Raw genomic sequence first — 21,872 nt, forward strand, 5'->3', positions numbered from 1 at the left:
ATAATAATAATAATAATAATAATAATAATAATAATAATAATAATAATAATAATAATAATAATAATAATAATAATAATAATAATAATAATAATAATTTTGGTTTGAGGTACACTCTTGCCCTGGTTATAAGGAGTTATTTGGGTCCGGACGAGAAAATTATAAATATATCCCTCTCTTATGAAATGTACGAATTTTCATATATCGGAACTTATCCATTTCATTCCCAAAATACACATGAATCCACCTTCGAAATACATATCGATCCATATTGACTTGATCGTCGGAGTGCGAACTCTAGTATCAGTCCGATTTCCATCTCTTAGCAGCTCGGGCTTCAACTTTAATTTTTTTGGTTCCGAAACATTTCTTAAAAAAACGAAACAAAAAAACACGCTGCATTATGACACAAAAAGTTTCCTATAAAAAAATGGGCAAATTACGGCCACCCTCCTAAGGTATGACCAAATCCCGAAAAATCCTTCTTATTTGGATAATTACAGCCACCCCCCACCTTTTAAATATTTTTACATAAAGTTTATGTAATTCGGTTTTACCGAATCAAATTGTATATTTAGTTCGGTAAACAGTATAAAATGCTGACTTACCGAAATTTCGGTTCGGTTTTATCGAATTAACATCCTAAATTTACCTTTGGAGGGGTCTTTTCGTCAGATAATACATTGAAGAGGGGTGACTGTAAGTACCCAAATAGGAGGGGGATTCGTAATTTATCCATAACTCAGGGCTGGTCGTAATTTGCACATAAAAAAGGGCCTAGTGCAATGTGGAAAGATCGTTTGTCTTGGGCCTCTAACATGTATTGTCTTTTCATTTATTTATTTCATTTCTAGAACTCCTTTATATATGGCTTTACATATTTCTTTAATTACGATTTTATTAAAAAAAAAAAAAGTATTCAAAAATTCAATATACTACTACTATAAAACTTAAATTAAACTTGTAAAGTTTTAAATCATTTCTAACTTTGCCACTTCATTTGTTGTTTTATTGATCATATTATTGGTCACAATACAAAAACACTTTTTATCCAGCTTTATTCAGTGTGGACCTCATTTTCTGCTTACGCTTTGAACTTTTCGAACCAGCTTGCTACCGACCTGAACCCCACATCTTTCTTAACAAGTGGCTATAGATCATTCCCACATTCGAATCACGAGCATATCAAAAACGCTTTAATTGTTTTTGATGAAAGTTTTTTTCACGAAAAAAAAATAAGATACTCGTTTCATGGTCGTAAAAGAACTTCGCTATTTCGACGTAACCTAACCTCATACTTCACATGCATATAAATCTACTATATTTTTATTGAAAACAACATGAGATCCTATGTGATAAAAGGGGAGAAAAAAAAGTAACAAGTGACACAAATATGATTGAGTTATCAACATCTCTTTGCCTTGCTATGACTATGGCTCCAAAAAAGATGTTGTGTAGCTATCCTAGTGCCATGACAAACTAAAGGGATTATTGATTTTTTTTGATTGATTGATATATAAACAATCCTTAATTAATTGCTCTTTTCTATCTACACTTCCATGAAGGATATTAAAATTAAATGCATGAACCTCACATATACCAATTTGTGTGTGGACAAGAAATAGCAAAATCTCTAACTGGTCATTGAGTCACCGTGATTCAAAAACCTGACGGATCAGGGGATGACGGTCTTCACAGCGAGGAATTTTGTCTTTTAATGCAAAGAAATAGCAAAATTTGAGGGCTTTATGCATATTTCTACTTTTTTTTATTCTTCTACTAGAGCAAAAGTAAAGATAATTTTTTCATCTATATTGATGAGTTAGTTGCATTTGGCATGCATGTATTATGTAAATATATATTTTATTTTTTTCTAAAACTAGTTATGTACAATTAATTTGTAGGATTATTCTTGCAAATATAGGAAAAATGTGACGTATCTAGGTGTGCGAACGAGCCGAGATTGCCAGAATTTACATGCTCAAGCTCAAGCTCAAGTGGAGTCTATCGGGAGCTCGAGGTCAACTCATTTTGTTAATTTTTGGTTCATTTTTTTTAATATTAATATTTTTTTAATAAGCATAAATTGTTTATATGAATATAAAAAAAATGATAAAACATATATATTATTAATTTTTATATGTATTTATTTGATATTTTTTATAACATGATATGACTTGACTATTCAGAAACACGTAGAACAATCTTTATACTAATTTTGCCAACATATTCAAGTGCTTGCATGAACTCGTGCTATTATAATTTTTTTATTATTGAATTGTGAATTAGTGCTTGAATTGGGGAATCAAGCACTTTAATCTTTATTTTAATAAAATATTTTGGAAATATTAGAAATTGGCATCAGATATTGTGCCTTGCAATCCAATTATTTAAAAAAAGAAAAACATAAGGCATCTTTTATATACCATTAAATTGTATTTAATTTGGAATTACTGCATTTTTTACACGTGAAAATGTCGATAATTAAAATTTGATCGATTAATATGTTATTATTTTCTTTTTCTGAAAATAAAATCCAGTAATTAATGACTTATGGTGCACATTATATTATTTTGTTCTAGAAATGAAATAATAAAGTTTAAAGCTCGGATTTTTATATTTCTTTCGTCGGTCTAAATTTTTATTTTATAAATAAAATTAAAGGTAAAAGCCATTACTATTTAATATTTGCTCAAAAAAGAAAAAAAAAATATACTATGCTATTTAATAAATTAAACTTAAAAGTTTATGAAATTGATGGATTATTGCCAACATTATGCATAACTTTATCACTAGTGATATCCTAACACATGATTATTGTCTAATTAATTAGGTCCAAGTCAAGAAAGAAAAGTGAAAACATCAACTTAAATAAGTGTCACTCCACTTGGTTTAATGTGAACTAGTATTTAAATAACCCATGTCCATTCACAATAATTAGTGCAACTAAACCACACTATATATTTTTGTCATCACCCCATTAATCCTTGGCTCGTATCGGTGTCTGTGTGGCTAAATTTATTTTAAACAGCTGATAAACTCTTACGTTTAATATGAGTTGTTTTAAGAGCTTCAGAGTTGTTACATCTTATTTTTAGAATTACGGAAGTCTAGAACTTAATGTTACATGAATATACGCACTCAGTAGCATATGGAGCTTATCCAAGTGAATCAATAACTGCCGTTCATATCCTCCAAATGTGCATTTACAAATGCAGATCTGGTTTTTCAACGACTATCGTATGTGAAGTTGTGTATGTGAGTATGTGTATCGAAGACGGCGGCTGCAGGAGGGGGGAAGACAATGGTGGTGCATTGAGGATATGTTGAATTTGATCGAAGGAGTGGATGGGTTACGAGATGGGGAGAGAAGGGGTAGATGTGTAATTTCGTCTAAAAAGAAAATAGAACTTCTAACAAATTGGCGAAATTCGACCGTCCCTGATTTGAAATGATATTAACGTACGATAAAGGGTGTTTACTCTTTAGCAAATTGCCCGTATAATGTATATAAATTAAAATAAAAATAAAACACGATATACATGACATGATTGATCAAACCTAATCGTCTCTCTCGATCACACACACACACACTTACTAATTGTAGGAAATTAATATAAATGAAAAATGCATATGCTTAATTTACTAATTGTATACGTGCATATATATATATATATATATATGTATGTATATGTATGTATGTATGTGAGATCTTTTTTGTTAAAGTGTGTCTGAACCAACGAAGAAAGAAAGCCATGAAATTGCAGTGCCCAGCTTTAGAATATCTTTTTTACCACTTTATATATTATTTGTTGCTTTATTTATTACCCATTCATCAGAATATTCTTCATTTTTATTTATGTCTCTAGCTAGTGTGTGTGTGTGTGCGTTTTTTTCTTTAATAAATTAAACATACTCGTAATTATATTGCACCACGTGGCGGAAACACATTTGATCAGATATTTCGCCCTATATATATACACTCATCTCCAGCAAACTTATTTCTTACAACTCCAATCAATATTTATATCCAGAGAGAGAGAGAGTCTAGAGAGAGAATATCTAGAGAGAGAGAGGTAAATATAAAAGTAATGGAGGAGAGAAAGAAGGCAATATGGGGGGCAGTGGTTGGGATACAGTTGATATATGCAGGGTATTTCTTGCTAACGAAGATTGCTTTCGATGTTGGAATGAATACTTTTGTTTTTGTTTTCTACAGACAATTTGCTGCCACTCTTTTCTTAGCCCCCTTTGCCTTCTCCCTCCAACGGTATGTCATATTCATATTCATATACTATCTCTCTCTCTAGATATATATATATATATATATTCTCTCTCTCTCTAGACTTTCTCTCACATGCATACATATATATACTAATTAATTAATTAATTTGCAGGAAAAGTGCTCCACCACCATTGACATTCTCAATCTTCATCAAGATTTTCTTGCTCAGTCTTTTTGGGTATATATATGTTCTTCACTTTTAAATTAAGAATCTTCACACACACACACACACACACACATATATATATATATATATATGGTGTTTGATGAAATATGAAATAAATAAAATATGCAGGATAACAATGAGCTTAGATATAGTAGGAGTAGCATTGAAGTACACGTCAGCTTCTCTGGGTGCTGCAACTGTCAACACTCTTCCTGTCATCACTTTCTTTCTTGCACTCTTGTTAAGGTATAATTATATATCTATATTACTAAATATAATTATACTGTGTGTAATTGAATAATTAGATGATTTTATTATATAATTCTCCTAATAAAATAAGGTCATTAATTAATCAAATAATTTAATTTATTCAACCCCATCACTTAACTCCTCCTCCTGCATGTGTAGTAGTGTATCTTCTTTTTCTAGTCAAATGGATATATTTCACATATTCGAATAAAGCAAAAATCCCTTTTTATCATACCCCTTGTCTTCCCTATATATATATATATATATATATATATATATATATATATATATATATATATATATATATATATATATATATATATATATATAAAATATTAAAATTAAATTGATGTATGTAATATAGGATGGAGAAGGTGAACATAAGGACAAGGGGAGGAATGATGAAGATTGCAGGGGTGACAATTTGCATTGGAGGAGTTGCAACAATTGCTTTTTATAGAGGACCTTTTTTCAAGATTTTATTACATCATCATTTAATTAACAATCATTTACAACAATTTCAAGACAAAGTTCCTTCATCAAATACTTGGATTAAGGGTGTCTTTCTCATGCTCCTCTCCAATTTGTCTTGGGCTTTCTGGCTAGTCTTGCAGGTCTCTCTCTCTCTCTCTCTCTCTCTCTCTCTCTCTCTCTCTCTCTCTCTCTCTCTCTCTCTCTCTCTCGTATATATATATTAGAGTTTTTTTTAGATTATGAAGCTCGATCGAGTAAATAGAATCTTTTTAATAGATTTTATCGTTTCTGTTCCGATTGAGCTCGAACCAAGCTTCATATATTATATTATCGAACTTAAATAACGACTTATAACATGATATCAAGCCAAACACAAATCAAGCTCAAGTGAGAAATACGTGTTTAAAAAAAAATTAAACTCGATTGTTTAATTATATTAAAGAATTAACCGGGCTCAAACGCCCTTTTTGACGACGACATATATATTGAGTAACTTATAGTTCAATTTAAATATCAATGCAACATTATATATCTATCTATAGATTTATTTTTTTATTTTTTTCACTTATAAAACTTCAATTTAATTTAATTTTTTCTCATATTAATTATGGTAATTAATAAATAAATATATAAATAAATATAGGGAAGAGTACTAAAAGAATACCCATCAAAGCTGCTATTGACAACACTACAATGCTTTCTAAGCACAATTCAATCATTCATAGTTGCTGCTTCTGTCACAAGAGATCCTCATCAATGGCTACTTGGTTGGAATATCAGGCTTTTATCTGTAGCTTATTGTGTAAGTATTTTATTTTATTTTAATTTAATTATTACATGCAAAAAATAAATTAGGACATAATTAATTTATTACTAACAAAATAATTAAATAAAATTGTGTGACAGGGAATAGTGGTGACTGGTCTAACATTTTACCTACAAACATGGGTTATTGAGAAGAAAGGTCCAGTTTTCTTAGCCATGACAACTCCACTAATCATGGTTTTCACTATTATTTTATCTGCTTTTTTCTTGGGGGAGATTATCAGTTTTGGGAGGTAATTATCATTTATTAATTATTAATTATTTATTATTAATTACCTTAATTATTTTCATTTTAATTAAATTGAATTAAATTGATTTAATGTGACAGTGTTTTGGGAGCAATATTACTGGTTGGAGGGCTTTATTTTGTGCTATTGGGAAAGGCTAAGGAGGAAGAAATGGAAAAAACTAGTGCATCTTGTCAAACACAATTTTGTGATGTTGAGAAAGGAACAAAGGAAGTGATTAATAGTACTCCACAGGGTTAATTAAGTAATTTCACGTATAATCGATAGTCGAAGATATTGATAAATTTCAGTTCGATTTCGATCGCAGATGGTTTTACTCGCCGTACAATTGTTTCGCGTTCGATTGAACTTAGTAGAGTTTTTTATCTTTTTTTTTTTAGTATCAAAAGTTTATGTATGATATATTGTACTAGGAATTTTAATATCATAATAGAGTGCATTAATTAGCATTTACGTATAAAATCGAAAATTAGATGCTACATCATGTTAAAATCATAGATATGCACGTAATCACACATATCCATGTGGATGTGAGCTCAGTGGCTGATTATGTAACCCCATCGACGAATAACAATTACCCGATGTAACATCTAAGTTGAAACTCCCTCGATCGGTTTAATAGTAATAAAATATATAGTTTAAATGTACTAGATAAAGGTTTCTCAAACTATTTATCCATGATCAATAACAAGTTAATAACTTAATATGTAAAATTACTATTTTCCAAAAAAAAATTAAAATTAAAAGGGTAAATTACAACCTCCCCCTGATGTATGGTCAATTTACGAAAAAACCCCTCTTGTTTGGATAATTACATCTATCTCCCTCAACTATGATTTTTTCTTACACCTCCACTCTTATGGTATCAAATTCAACATAATCATCTAGATTTCGTGAAATGTGCTCTAGTTTGTACTCGTTTGTGTAAAAATACAGTTTTTGATGCACCACAACCTGATATATATACAAGCCAAAAAACACATACTATGATCATCTTGCTTCAAAATGTAGAGTTCGAATGGGATAAAACGAGTACAAAAATGTTAATATTCCATATAATCTCGAATATTCCACTAAATTTGAAACCGCAAGGGTGGACGTGTAAGAAGATTTATAGTTGAGGTGGATGGTTGTAATTACCCAAACAAGAGGAGAGTTTTCGTAATTTGACCATACCTAAGGGTGTGGTTGTAATTTACCCAAATTAAAATCCTTTAAATAAATATATTTTATTTTTTATTTTCTATTTTCCTTTTTAATGGGAAATAATAGGAATTGTGTGAGTCAACGTTTGAGGACCGGTGGTTTTAAGCGAGCGGTCAAACATGAATTTCTCCGAACCGTAGAAAGAAAATAGAAACGATGGGTGGCGGAGAAAAAAGTCAAATGCTGCACCACCGGCCACGGCGTTTTGAATCTCTCTATAAATTTCTCACTCTACATCTCCTTCTTCCCCGTCTCTCTCATCGCAGTTCTTATCTTCCTATTTTCCCAACTGCGTTCTAGCTTTCTCTCTCTACTCTCTCTCTCTAGAAAGCTCAGAGCTTCCATTTTGCTTGAGAGAGAGAGAGAGAGAAGAAAAGGCTTGTGAGAGAAAATGGGAGCTTGCACTTCGAGGTCTCAGGTGCTGAAGGACGACGACTTCGACGCGCCGCTTCCAGCTTCTCCGGCGAGGGAAGATACCCAGGTCATCAAGAAGGAGGAAGCTCCGCCGGCGGTGGTGGTGGACGATGATGAAGCCAAGAATAGCCAATCGCTTGGTGCTGACTTGCTTAAAGAGGTAAACTTTACATACATTCTATATTACTATATTGGGAAAAATACGATTTTCATCCCTCAAGTTTGAACAAATTTCATATTTGGTCCTCCTTGTTCACAAAAGACACATTTGGTCCCTATATTTCAAAAGTTCAACATTTTTAGTCCTTCCCGTCAATTTTCTATTAGTACTAACGGAATCAAGCGTGTGCCAATGACTGCATTAAGTAACGAACTAACAGTAAATTGACATAAATGACCAAAAATGTTAAATTATTGAAACATGAGGAATCAAATATATTTTTTTGAGAACACGAGGGATCAAATGTAAAATCAATGCAAACTTGAGGGATTAAAATTGTAAATTTCTCTTACTATTGATATAGAAATAATAATGCCAATAAAATAAATTATTGAATTTGTTTGAATCAAATTATATAAATATTTAGTTATTTTGAATTATTTCTTTTTTCTGTTATAATAATATTCCATAATTTAAAATGTTGATGAATAATTTCTTTTTTTTTTTAAATAGAATGAAGAGAAGAGCTTAACTGAGAACAAATCAGAGCAAGTAAAACAAGAAGATGAAGCAGCTGCAGAAGCAGTAACTGAAAATAAGTCGAAAGAATCTCCGGAACCAGTTGCTGCCGATTCAGTTGTCCAATCACCGTCGAACGATGTCGAAAACGAAAACGAAAAAGAAAAAGAAGAAGTCGAAAAATCATCTGATGATAACAAAGCAGAAGAGAAATCATCCGAGACATCATCAGACGAACCCGAACCTAAGACATCGGACACATCCGAACCTGAAAAATCCGACACATCCGAACCTCAGGCTTCGGAGAAATCCGAGCCTGAAGGATTGGAGAAAACAGAGAAGGTAGAAGAAAAAACCGAGGAAAAAAAGCCAGAAGAGAAATCCGAGCAGACTGAAACGAAAGAGGAAGCGAAAACCGAGGAAAAAAAACCAGAAGAGAAAGCCGATCAGACTGAAGCAAAAACCGAGGAAGCGAAAACCGAGGAGAAGAAACCATTGTTCAAATTATGGTTTTAAAAATTCATTAAATTAATCGATACGAACTTAATACTCGGCTGGACTTACTAGTCGTTAATTAGTTTCATTGTATTTTTTTTCGTTGTTCTGTTCTTCCGCGTTACTTTAGGGCTGTTTTTGATCATTCGCTTAAAAAAGAACAATGTTAGTGGTAACGTAGTCGAACTTCCATTTCGTCGCTCTCTTAATTTACTCATTTTGCAATAGAAATATTTTGTTTGTTATAGTTTCCAGTCGAAGAAAATAAACTTATAAAATTCAAACAAACTGAATACAAATAGTAGTTTATTTATATGTATTTCAGAACATAGAGATTACGGTATACTACACTTGTTGGACGGGCGACAATGGTTTTTCGTCTCCTCTTTGATTTCCGTCACTAATTGCAGTTATTTCCAAGCTACTATCTTTCATCTCCTTCGATTTTCCCCATAGCACCAAATATAACCCCAAAACTATGATCACCGATCCTATTACACTAAAAAAAAAACCGGGACTAATATCAGAGAGAGAGAGAGAGAGAGAGAGAGAGAGAGAGAGAGAGAGATCTAGAGAGAGAGAGAGAATAACCTTCCCAAATGGAGCTTCTCATCAAGAACAAGCGAACCAAGCAAAGCGACGAAGATAAGAGCTAACGGAGAAAACGAAGATACGTATAGTGGGCCCCGGACCCAAGTTCCCCATGCAGTTATCGCAATCACAATTCCCGACCCAACAATCCCCTGTAAATCGAAAAAAATTCACAATGTACCTATACAAATAACCGAAAAAAAGTCAAAAAAAATAAAATAATTTGTTTTACGGTAAAAGCAGCAGAAAGAAGTCTGATATTCCAGCCGAGTTTCCAGTCGGTAAAATCCCTTTCCCGACACAAGCAATAAACTCCGGCTATGACAGCTCCGTTGAAACACGTCAGTGCGGTGCTCGAAAATACGGGGTAATTCTCGATTAATTTAGCCTGCTTGTAATAACATAGCAAACATTATCTATATATATAAAAAAAAAATATGTAACTATAAATTAAAATTTAATTACCTGAAGAATTAACCATGCTGCATAAGAAATACAGCTGCAAAGAGCAAGTGCAGTGCCCGAAACGAGATTGTGGTGCACGGTTACACGTGTCGTTGATTCATAGTGGCTTAGCAAATTTACGTTTGTCGATAAGAAATCGATTTTTATTCCTTTGTAAAGGGTTAGTATCATTGCTCCAGCTATGCCTAATCCCGTTCCGAGAACCTTCGATTTTCCGGTTGATCTTCGTATATCGAATTTTTCCAACCTGCACGCGCGTGCGCGTATGAATTTAAAAAAACAATTTATTTTAAATTTTCGGCATATTTTGAAGGATTATTTATTTTATTTAATTACCTGAATACGACGGACATGAGCAAAGTTAGAGCTGGAATTAAATTTGCCATTGCTGCTGCGTACGTTGCCGACGTTAAGACCAGGCTCTCTGCGTATAAATTGCTCGCTAACGCTTGTCTGCATTTCGATTTAATCCCATGGTTAAATATCAAGAATGCCATTATTTCAAAATAAATATCTTTATTATTTACCCCAATAACGCGCACGTGATTGCTTGAAACGCTATCGTCCAAGTGAACTTCGGCCTACTCTTCCTGCATAAGCAAATCAAGAAAGTACGATTTTTTTACGGAGATTTAACGAAATATCTAACGACTTTTTAAATTTTTTTTTTTTCAAAAGTTCCACCTTTCGAAGACTAAGGCGATGGGGGCGATGAAAACCGTGGCGAAGATCAGTCGGTAGACGACCAAAATCCTGATTTTCATCCCGTCGGCAACTGCAAATTTGTAAAATATGTTAACACCCCCGGAGGCTAATTGACATAGTAACATCAATAAAATCGGCTTTAATTCATCCACTGCGACACAATCCATTTTTTTTAACTCGATTAATTTTCCATCGAACGAAAAAAAATAAAAAAAATATTACAAGATCAAGAAGATAATAATGTAACTAAATAGAGTTTGACAAGCTAAACCATAAAGCAAAATCGGGGTGAAAAATCGAGATAATTAATTATAACGACGACGACGACTTCGTGTACATTTACGTTGCCGTTTACTTGTACTAAACACATGTTTAATTGCTGTAAATGTATTAGGATTGATGATTGTCTTTTTCTCATGCACAAAAGTTTGCTGATTGTGGTAAAATGCATTCCAACTAATTGTGTTTATTGTGAATATCACATCACCATAATGAAAAACTACTATGGGATTAAAGGTGCAATATGAGGGCAAATTACGGCCAAACCCCTGAGGTAAGGTCAAATTACAAAAAAGCCCAGCATGTTTGGGTAATTACAACCAACTCCCTAAACTATGAATCTTCTTATACGTCTACCCTTATGATGTCAAATTCAACACAATCTTCTAGATTATGTGTAATGTTCTATAATTTGTACTCGTTTGCAGTTTCTGATGCACCACAATCTGATATTTACAAGTCCATAGACACATCTTATGATCATTTTGTTTCAAAATGTGGAGCTCGAATGGGGTAAAAACGGATACAAATTGGAGAATATTCCACTAAATTTGACACTGCAAGGGTGGACGTGAAAGAAGATTTATAATTGAGGGTGATTTGTAATTACCCAAACATGAGGGGTATTTTCGTAATCTGACCATACCTCAGGGGCGTGGCTGTAATTTACCCCGCAATATTGTATAAGTGCGCCTTTCTGCCAGAGTGAGATATAACATTGCTCTTATACGTTAGATGCATTGAAACTAACCTTTGTGCTTAATCAGGAAAAAAATGTCATTTTATGGATAACCCAACTTTTTTTAATTTTTTTTTTGTTCTTTTTTTCTTTTTTAACTAGCAATACTTTACAGGGTACATTACGGCATTCAGTTCCTCTGACGTAAGGTTAAATTACAAAAATACCCCTTATGTTTGGAGTAATTACAATCACTCCTCAACTATTAAATCCTCTTACATGTTCATCCGACCCAAGTTGCCGAATTAATCCCCATCAAGTGGTTGAATTAGAAATCGAACAAAACCAAAGTGGATTAGTCGAAAAACAAAAATGTATACAACCAAATATAACTTCATCAGTGTCTTTTTATACTAAATATGTTACATATATCACACACACACATATATATGTATATATATATTATATATATATATATACTAATTTACAACAACAATCACTTCTAGCCTGATTTATTCATACTATCCTCCACAGTAATCCAGCACGACTGGATTGCTAAAACGAACAGTTAAACAATCTATCCATCCAAACGCAGGATTAACAAATTACGAAAAATCACAAGAGAGAAATCAGGCTATGTTTCAAAGTACTATAGCTTCTCGTCGATCTTCGAGGGGTGAAATTAAGGCCAAACATTTCTTTGTTATGAGTCTTCCCGGGTTCGATCGAACCAACAACTTTTGCGACGAGAAACGCACTGTCTGAAATGTGATCCATATCTTCGGTTTTCGTCCATAGACGGTGCGCCAGCTGTAGCCTCCTCAGCTTCGTGTTTAGACCGACGCCCCACTTTACGAAGAGGCTTTCTCTCTCTTGCTCCGATAGCTTCTTCATCATCCTATAGCTCAACATTCTTCTCTCCTCACGAAGAGCTTTTGCACTGTTTTTTTTTTTTTTCAAGAAATATATTAGTCTGTGAACTAGCATAGGTCAACGGGGGGGCCGTGGCCCCCCTATTGTTTCTTAAAAAAACCCTACTATTTTATATAGGGGTTTATTGCATTCGGCACCACTGTGTTTTCTCTAATTGTTAAAAAATCCCTCCATTTTATTATATTAGCAAAAAACCCCTATGATTCAATTCTTTTTTGCAAACTACCCCCTAAAAAGCTCACTCGTTAATGGGGTTGTGTGCTAAGAAAATGCATTTATAAGGGGTGTTTTCTGATATTTATAACACGGGGATTTTTTTAGCAATTTGATATAATATAGGGGTATTACATGCAATAAACTCTTTTGTATAGAGATTTTTTAATTTTCAAGTAGTATAATAATATAGTGTAGTATTCTAAAAATAACCTAGTATTTTTCTATATATAAAAATTCAAAAAAAAAAAAAAAAAGAAAAAAAAAACTAGAATCTAACGGATTCCAATTCTGTTAAGAAAAATCGAAAAAAATCAGAACCGGAACTTTTGGAATTTAGAATTAAAAATAATTTTCCAAATCGAAAATATTCGGATCGGAATCGGGAGAATTAAAAAATTCCATTATTATTTTCACCCCTAACGGTCAAATTCACCCCCTCAAATGAACTTATAGTATATAGTTGCCTTCTGGCTTCGTCACTACGACTATGAATTAAACAACCATAATATAGTTTGAAAATTCCCATGATAGTATCGAAATTGGCAAGAATCAATAAGAAAACAAATTAAATAAATAAAATTTGAAAAAGAAATGGCAATCTTTACCTCGAAGCAAGTGTTAAACATCGACCGTTAACAACGGTCTTATCTCCTCGAGAAAATTTGTCCTTCAAGAATTTCACCCTCCTCATTTCTACTTGTAGATATATTGCATCCGACGGGTCACCTTGAAAAAGCATGAAGAAGTAAGTTCTATGTACAAGGGATACGTTGCAATCATGCCAAAGTTCGATTATTTCTCGTTGGAGTCTTTTGAACTCCAAATCCCAACTCGAAAGATCTTTGACTTCATCTTCGATCGGATCCAATCCAATGTTTTTGACTTTCTTCTTCGGAGAATCGTCGGCCGTTGGATCAATATCCTTCGACTGCAAAAAAGAGCATGTAAATGGTGCGTTCTTAGAGGGTAGCTTGTTAATAAAATTGAATCATAGGGGGGTTTTGCTAATATTTATAATACGGGGAGTTTTTTGACAATTAGAGTAAACATAGGGGTGCTAAATGCAATAAACCTAAAACCCAATAAAGCTTCATTTTTTATTCCGGATCCGAAAACAAAATGTAACACAACAAGCATATGAGAAAGAAAAACAGAACTCACTGGATTCTTGATAAACATGTGTTCGGTTGGAAGCTCGGACTTTTCGCTGATGTCAGCAGTGCTGCCGATGATGACATCATCATCGGCAGATTCAAATTTCACATTCGGGGTGTCGATCTCGATATCAAGAGCATTTCCAGGTGAAGAATCAGAATCTTTACTTTGCACATAATTGGGACTAAAGCTTAGTGGAGATAGTTTCCGTTCAAAAGCCATTGATTCCCTCTCCGATCCAAAAGACGATGTATTATCTCCGAAATCCAACATTTTGAAAAACGAAGAAGAAGAAGCTGAGTCAGCAATAATACTCGCTTTGCAGCTTCTGCTTCTAGTCAACTTCCAGCTTCTACGTACGGATGAACTTTTACGATCGAGTTCATCATTTGCCGAATATCGATTCTCGAGAGATGGAATATCAAGAAAACGAATCGGGTTAAATTCTCCCTCTTTCTTGTATAGAGGAGGCGATGACTCTTCTTCGTGTTTCGGTTCTTGATCTTCCTTCGTGGGTCCCATCTCTTCCTTGATATTAGTGTCGTGTTCCGAAGGAGGTGATGTAAAGACTCGATCTTTTTCTAAAGTTGGTGATTTTAAGACTCGATCTTTTTCTAAAGGAGGTGATTTTAAGACTCGATCTTTTTCTAAAGAAGGTGATGTAAATACTTGATCTTTTTCTAAAGGAGTTGATGTAAAGACTTGATCTTTTTGTAAAGGAGTTGATGGCACTTCCGTAATTTGCTCGGAAATTAAGTGATTGGATTCGATAGTGCCTTTGTTATTGCTGCTCGATTCTTCTTCAGCTTCGATGCAACGAACTTCTCGGCAGAGATCCTCTGAAGAAGTTCCGTTGCTTTGTTTTTCAATTTCTTCCCAGCCGTTATATGAGTAGCTTTCGCTCAAGTCAGAAGTTACGATTCCCGGAGATGATGTGTTATTGTGTGTGTCAAAATACGGGACTTTTGCGAAATGTTCTTCTGAACTTGTTCTGCTGTGTCTGTCTGAACATGTCCGGTTTTCGATATCCGAGGAATGAGGATCTGCTGAAATAGATGGTGTCTCGTGTTTTGTGGTTTCACTGTCGGGTGATTTTTGTACTCGTAAGTGAGGGTAGTGTTCAGATCCAACCTAGATAAACAAAATCAAGAAAGATGTGAACATGGAGAGAGAGAGAGAGAGAGAGAGAGAGAGAGAGAGAGAGAGAGAGAGAGAGAGAGAGAGAGAGAGAGAGAGAGAGAGAGAGAGAGAGAGAGAGAGAGAGAGAGAGAGAGAGAGAGACACACACACACACACACACACACAGATTAATGAAATAGTTACCGGTGTTCTGGGACTGGCATTATCTCCGATCATTTGTAATAAATCTTTGACTTGTGATTGAGCAATATCTCTTTGCAGAATAAGATCATTAATCTCCTCCTCAAGCTAAAATAAAAAAAACGGAACCCGAACTTAAGTAGAAGCTCAAAGTTGATAGAATTCAAGAACACTCGCTTTTATAAAACAAAACCAAGAAATGAAAAACGGAGATTGAAGAAACATCCAGAATTCGGTACCTTTTCGATTCGAAGATCTTTCTCTCTAAGAACTGCGGAATAATTTGTCGGAGGGGCATAAGTGGTAATTTGGGAACTTCTGAGCTCGTTCTCGACTCTTTCGAGCTCTCTCTGCAAATACTTGACGAGAGCTTTATCCGACATAACTACATTAACTTGGGCATTTGTAGTAACTTCCTTCGCACAGCATGCAAACAAAAGCGTGTTCCTCGATTGCTCCACATGAGTTCGTGCAGGGCTCATTGTGCATATAATGGCTGTTCTTGCATTTCCGCCCAACGATGTCTGAAGAATTCGAGTTAACTTCGAATCTCTGTAAGGAATGTGTCCACTTCTACCCTTGCTGCATATACATACACATTTATATATACATATAGTCATGAAATTATATGTAAAAGTAAAATGGAGTATGCTTAATAAATGATATATAAAACTAAATCTCAATTGGGGTTCGTTTATTTTAATTAAACCCGAAACCCGAAAACCCGAAACTCGAAAACCCGAAACCTGAAACCCGAAAAAAAAAAAAGAAAAAAAACGATATGTTGATAAAAATGTGATCTTTACCTCAGCTTACGAATAATAGTACCAAGTGTAAGCAAACTGCGGTTAATATGGCAGCCTTCTTTTAACCTTGTGCCAGCTGATAACGATTGAGATGCTCGTTCACTTCCAGCCAGATCAACGAAATTCTATCGATAAAATTAATTTTCCAATTAAAAAACATTAAATAATGTTATGCTATTATTTTTTTGTTATTAGATAAATTCCATACCACAGCAGCTGTAAGAGTGCTCGCGTTGTCCCTTCCTAAAAAGTCACGAGAACAGCTTTCAATAGTCTGCGACAAAACACATTGTTCATTAACAAAAGTTATCGAATAAATAAACAATAAATTAAATAAAATCACAATATACCAATCTAATAATTTGGTGAGATCTCGAGCTCATTTCATTAAGCGACGTTTCTCCAATTTGTCTTTGAGCTGCAAGGATTGACAAAATGATGATAAATCCGTAATGTTTGGGAATCGTGATTAGGCGTGATAGACGATATAATCAAGTTTTATCGAATGTTCCCAAACGAGGCCTTAAGAAATCTAACAGTCGTTTCGATTACAAATTAAATATATCAGTTTTCTTATTTCTTACCTTCACATATAGAAAGGAGATGAATCACATGACTCCAGTCCCTCAAAATTTCCTCTGTCAGCTTCTCGACTATGGTTCCTCTCTATCGAAATACGTACCGATAAGCGAAATCGAAAAAAAAAATAATAAGAAAAAAAAAAAAAAAAAAAAAAAAGAATCGAGCAAAATCGCTTGTCAATGAAAAAGAATTCACCTCGGGATCATCGAGAAGTCTTAGTGGAGTGTTATCTACACTGAGTAGATCTCTCACCGATTCGTTGTAGATCTCCATAGCAGAGAACTTCAACACGAAATCTCGTTCTTGATGCTGAAAAATCTCTCGATTATTAGAAAAAAAATAAGCATAATTTGCGAAAAAACGAAAAAAATGAAGTACCGTTTAATCTTACCTTCTGTATGTATCCATATATGTCAGCTAGCGCGTATTCAGTAATTCCAGTCATCGTGTACGTTTTTCCGCTGCTCGTTTGTCCATACGCAAAAACACTTGCTACAAAAAAAAATAAAAATTCATCTTTGGTTCGAATAAATAATATATATTTATATTACATTAATCGAAAGAAACTATACTCACAATTGATTCCACTAATAACCGAAATCGCAACATCCTTAGCTCCTTGTTCGTACACTTCTCTCGTCGAGCAACCACTTCTGAATACTCTATCTATTTTCCGGAAAAAAAAATAAGAAGAAAAAAAAACACTAAATTGAAATCAAAGTCGAAAATTACGAAACAAGACATTGTTCTTTCACAATTGCTAGCCGCAAAAGCTTAAAAAACACGGTACACTATATACTATGATCTTGTCTGAAACACCATCGTCAATCAAAGTCAAATTAAACAAAATTCGAAAACCCAAAATCCCGAAAAAAATCACACTCACCGAATGTATACGAAGTGGGGTACATTGATCTCTCCGAGGCGGAGAGAGCGGAATTCTTGTAAATAACCGTCTCGTTATTGATGCATTCCCAATCCGAAACATCGTTCCTCAGAATTTCCTTACCGTTCAACGGTCGTAACCTCACCGACACATAGATCCTCTCCTCAACTCCACTCTCCATTGTCCCCATTTTCTCAACACACCCCCAAAACTTACAGTAATTACACAATCACCCCCTCAAGATCCATTATCAAGATCAATCCACCCCCCTTTTTTCTTGGAAGAAAAACAGAGAAATTCACAAAACTATACACAAGGGTTTGAGAATTTCTTTTGTGTGATGTGTGGGAGTCAATGACAATGGCAATATTATTAACCTCAATCATATATTGTGGCCACCCTTTTGTCTCATGCATTGATGAGTACTTTATGCAAAAATAAATTTAAAAAAAAAATAAAAATTAAATCTTTACAAAGGGTTTTTTTTTGTGGTCCATAGGTAAAGAGTACAGACTGTCAAATGTCTTGATTCTCATGAATGTTTCCTAAGTCAGGGGTTTGAAAAATTAAAATAATATTAGGGGGGGGATTAGGTTAAATATATATATTATGTCATACTTAAGAATCAAGATTGAATTTTTATTTCATTACCTGGAAAAATTCTTGCTTTTTTAGTGGGTCGTTTTCAAAGAATGCTTTAGATTGTGATTGTTCTTCTTCTTTATTAACAATTCTCTCTCTCTCTCTCTCTCTCTCTGAAAAAATCAGAGAGAGAGGTAGAGAGAGAAAGGGTTTTTGGTTATGGTATTTTTGGATTTTGAAATAAAAGTTGGTTCTTTATTCTTTTTCAGGCTTTGGTTCGTTTCATCATTTTGAATTGAAGATGGTAAATTAAAGATGACAAAGACTGTACATTTATTAGTGTTTTCATTTTTTTAATTAGTGGATTTCTGTTGATCTAAGCAAAGTTAATGGAGAAAGATTAATAATTAATAACTAACCCTTAAAACTATATTTTTTTTACTAAGGTAGGGGTGGAAATCGAACTACTCGTAATTAATAGTTTCGATAGAAAAAAGAAAGAAAAAGAAACAATTTTTCTTCGGAAATGAAAAACTAATTTCAATTTTGTTCCAAACAAAAGTTGAAAAAGTGGGATCGAAGTTTTGGAAATTGGAATGAATTTATTTTTTTTACCAAAGTTAGGATTTTTCAAGTCGAAATTGACGAAATTAAAAAAAAAAAATATATATATATATATATATATATATATATATATATATATATATATATATATATATATATATATATATATATATATATATATATATATATAATAATAAATTGTTTGTTTCACCTAGGATATGAAATATATATGTAATTTTTGGAATTTTTGAATAATAAAATATGATCAGAATCTCATACATATTACAATTTTCGATCCTAAAAATATTGAAAATTAAAAATCGTAGCTTTGGAAGTTCGGACCAAAAAATTATACCGAAATTAGAAATTATCGGATCGAAATCGAAGAAATGTGTTCGAATTTTCTACTCCTAGTGAGAGAAATTAGGATCTATGTGATTTTGTCTATGGTTGACAAGGATGTCCAAACAAGAGTTATGGTCCAAGAAAGTTTTATTTATTTATTTCTCTTTATTTATTAATTTTTATTTTATTTTAATTTCACATTTTCCTTTGGCTCAATGATACTGATGTGCTATCCCACTTAGAATTAAAATACTGCAAAATAAACTGATTAAAAGTCTTATGTATTTTTAGTCCAAAAAAAAAAGTCTTATGTATTTATTATTGTGATTAAACTTTGGTCCACTGTCTAATCTAAATTTAATTTTTGTGGATTTAAATTTTTATATAATTAATATACTCAGGTGATAAAATAACTAACCACAAAATAAAAAATAAATAATCAGATAAAGTTTGATCAATAAGACCTTTAATTTTGATATTGTGACTTATAATCAATTTAAGATTGATTAATAATTATTCAAGAAATTGTAACATTTTAATATATTCAATTAAATAATTGAAAAAACAAACAATCATACTTACTTTGCCTACTAAATTTATTGCATTTAATAATGTAGGAAAATAGATTTTGCTAAATCCAACACTTCCACTAATTTCTTAATTAATGGAGTATCTTTAACATAAATTAGTCAATATTAGCACATGGCATCCTCTTCTTTATTACCACCGGCCCATGTCTTTAAAATTCTATTGAACCAAAAATGTGTAAAATATATTTATTCAACAATAATATTAACTGGAATGTAAAATGTCGTTTCAATTTTACTAATTTCAATTTTACTAATACTGTTTTGACTATGAACGTGATCTCGACAATTTTCTAGCTTGCTTTTGGTAAAACTCAAAACACAGAATATGTAGCTATTTGTTTTAGATTTTTAATCCAACTTGAATCAGTCAAATTTTATGTTAGATGATAAATTAATGCATGAATGAATTACATTTCGAATTTTGCATAACTCAAAATTGAAGGCGGAGTTTTATTGATTCATGCATAAATTTCTAACCCGAAATTCTATCTTGACGATTCAAGTTGAATTAGAAGGCTAATTCATGGAACTACGAACTCCATGCCTTGGGTTTTACCAAATTCGAACTAAAAAATGGTCAAAATCGCACTTGAAGTCCAAACGATATTATTTTAGCTGAAACGACATTTATCACATTCCTATTATCAATAACAATACATTAATGCTAACTCCAAATCATTAATCTTGATTCTGACAGTAATTATCCACTAATCATAGTTATAAACAAACATTATTAAAAAAAATAAAACATTAAAAAAACATAGAAAAAAAAGACAAGAATATTGATCATCAGCATGTAGTGTGGCTCAACTACCCCAAAGTGAGACATATATAAAAGTTGCAAAATAAATGGGCCACAATTTTGACCAAGAAATTTCATTACATCCCATGTGCATGTGCGCAGTGAACCAAGTATTAATAAATAAATTAATTAATTAATAAAAAATAAAAATAATAATATATTGACTCTATCATTTTTCACCATTGCTCAATCATTCATCCAATGTAGAACAAGAAAATTATTCATACTTTTGGATCATCTAAGATTTTTTCTAGGAAAAAATGAAAGGCGAATCATTGATTTTGTTCAGGAGCAGTTTAGAAATTAAATAAATATATGTATTGATTTTGTTTGCATATCAAAAAAAAAAAAAAGATAATTGTTTTTTTTTTCTTTTTACTTTAATAAAAAATAAGTAATACTCATACTACGTGTACCTTTTTATTTTCTATTTTCTATTTTTTAAAGGATTTTTTTCTCCAAATCGGTCATATTATATATTCCAATTTTGATCTAAAAACTTAAAAAAAACATTTATCGACTTTTTTTTCGGAATTTGCGATAAAAATATTGTTGCAAAATTCATTTATTTATTTATTTTTATTAAAAGCCATAGAATTATTTTGTTTTTTTTAATTCCAATTTCCGGCCCAATCACAAACCATCAAACCGATCTAATAGGTTTATTGCTCAAACGTTAGGCCCAACAAGCATATGAAAGAAGACTTGAATAACTAATTTCGGATAAACTACGGCCACACCTAGGGGTGCAAGTTGGAACGGATTTTCCAATTTCCGCCGGTTCCGATCCGAAAATTTCCGATTTTGGAACAACTTTTTTCATTCCGACTTCCGAAATTTCGATTTCCGAAATTTTCCGATTTATTTGGATTGGAATTGGAATTATATAAAATAAATTTGGAATTTCCGATTTTCGATCCGAAATTAATTCCGAAAAATTCCGATTTTTTTCCGAAAATACACCTATAAATAGTATATATTATAATACTTATTTTCCTAAAAATACACCTATAAGTTTTGTTTTAGGATTTTGACATAATGAATTGTTGTTAGAAGTTTTATTGGATATTATGTTGTCATGTTGTGTTTATTTTTATTTATTTTTTTTGAACTGAATTTAGTAGTTATTAGTTTTACTTTTATCGACGGGGATGCTCTTATTTTCGAAAAATTATGAACATTTTAGAAAATTTCGGCTAAGTTTTGAAATTTTAAAGCTTATGTGATTTCCGATTTTTTTCCGAAATTCCGAAATTTTCGGGCCTTTTGAAATTGGAATGAATTTCTAGATTCCGAAAATTTTGGAATTGGAATTGGAATTGATTTTGTACTTC

At 32.5% G+C, this 21,872-nt stretch overlaps 4 protein-coding genes across 6 annotated transcripts; 2 read left to right on the forward strand and 2 right to left on the reverse strand.

The window, feature by feature from the left end:
* The first annotated feature begins 4,002 nt into the window (after window positions 1-4,002).
* LOC105964995 (WAT1-related protein At5g64700) lies at window positions 4,003-6,706 on the forward strand. Its single transcript, XM_088822567.1, has 7 exons — window positions 4,003-4,267; window positions 4,395-4,460; window positions 4,578-4,694; window positions 5,062-5,311; window positions 5,815-5,973; window positions 6,078-6,229; window positions 6,325-6,706. Exons 1-7 carry the CDS (start codon window positions 4,089-4,091, stop codon window positions 6,482-6,484), a joined length of 1,083 nt encoding a protein of 360 aa, XP_088678693.1. The 5' UTR covers window positions 4,003-4,088; the 3' UTR covers window positions 6,485-6,706.
* An 806-nt stretch (window positions 6,707-7,512) lies between these two features.
* LOC105965265 (uncharacterized) lies at window positions 7,513-9,285 on the forward strand. The gene is made up of 2 exons (XM_012989797.2): window positions 7,513-8,024; window positions 8,538-9,285. Exons 1-2 carry the CDS (start codon window positions 7,842-7,844, stop codon window positions 9,057-9,059), a joined length of 705 nt encoding a protein of 234 aa, XP_012845251.2. The 5' UTR covers window positions 7,513-7,841; the 3' UTR covers window positions 9,060-9,285.
* A 10-nt stretch (window positions 9,286-9,295) lies between these two features.
* Window positions 9,296-11,106, reverse strand: LOC105964996 (WAT1-related protein At1g68170-like). Of its 2 annotated transcripts, none has more exons than XM_088822564.1 (7): window positions 10,779-11,106; window positions 10,622-10,684; window positions 10,431-10,547; window positions 10,095-10,341; window positions 9,862-10,017; window positions 9,630-9,781; window positions 9,296-9,537 (listed from the first exon to the last, which is right to left on the reverse strand). In XM_088822564.1, exons 1-7 carry the CDS (start codon window positions 10,964-10,966, stop codon window positions 9,384-9,386), a joined length of 1,077 nt encoding a protein of 358 aa, XP_088678690.1. In that variant the 5' UTR covers window positions 10,967-11,106; the 3' UTR covers window positions 9,296-9,383. The 2 variants fall into 2 exon arrangements, with proteins under 2 accessions (XP_088678690.1, XP_088678691.1); XM_088822565.1 differs by having other exon boundaries at window positions 9,296-9,529; window positions 10,779-11,003.
* A 1,006-nt stretch (window positions 11,107-12,112) lies between these two features.
* LOC105965241 (kinesin-like protein KIN-7E) lies at window positions 12,113-18,543 on the reverse strand. 2 transcript variants are annotated; one of them, XM_088822568.1, is made up of 14 exons: window positions 18,307-18,543; window positions 17,656-18,200; window positions 17,346-17,435; window positions 17,161-17,261; window positions 16,965-17,078; window positions 16,772-16,853; window positions 16,538-16,605; window positions 16,396-16,461; window positions 16,188-16,312; window positions 15,621-15,963; window positions 15,385-15,489; window positions 14,068-15,192; window positions 13,512-13,834; window positions 12,113-12,697 (listed from the first exon to the last, which is right to left on the reverse strand). In XM_088822568.1, exons 2-14 carry the CDS (start codon window positions 17,843-17,845, stop codon window positions 12,373-12,375), a joined length of 3,057 nt encoding a protein of 1,018 aa, XP_088678694.1. In that variant the 5' UTR covers window positions 17,846-18,200; window positions 18,307-18,543; the 3' UTR covers window positions 12,113-12,372. The 2 variants fall into 2 exon arrangements, with proteins under 2 accessions (XP_088678694.1, XP_012845225.2); XM_012989771.2 differs by having other exon boundaries at window positions 17,656-18,543.
* Between the last annotated feature and the right edge of the window lie 3,329 nt (window positions 18,544-21,872).

Source organism: Erythranthe guttata, chromosome 8, assembly GCF_056151865.1.
Source record: "Erythranthe guttata isolate IM_541 chromosome 8, IM_541, whole genome shotgun sequence".
NCBI classification, from domain to species: Eukaryota; Viridiplantae; Streptophyta; class Magnoliopsida; order Lamiales; family Phrymaceae; genus Erythranthe; species Erythranthe guttata.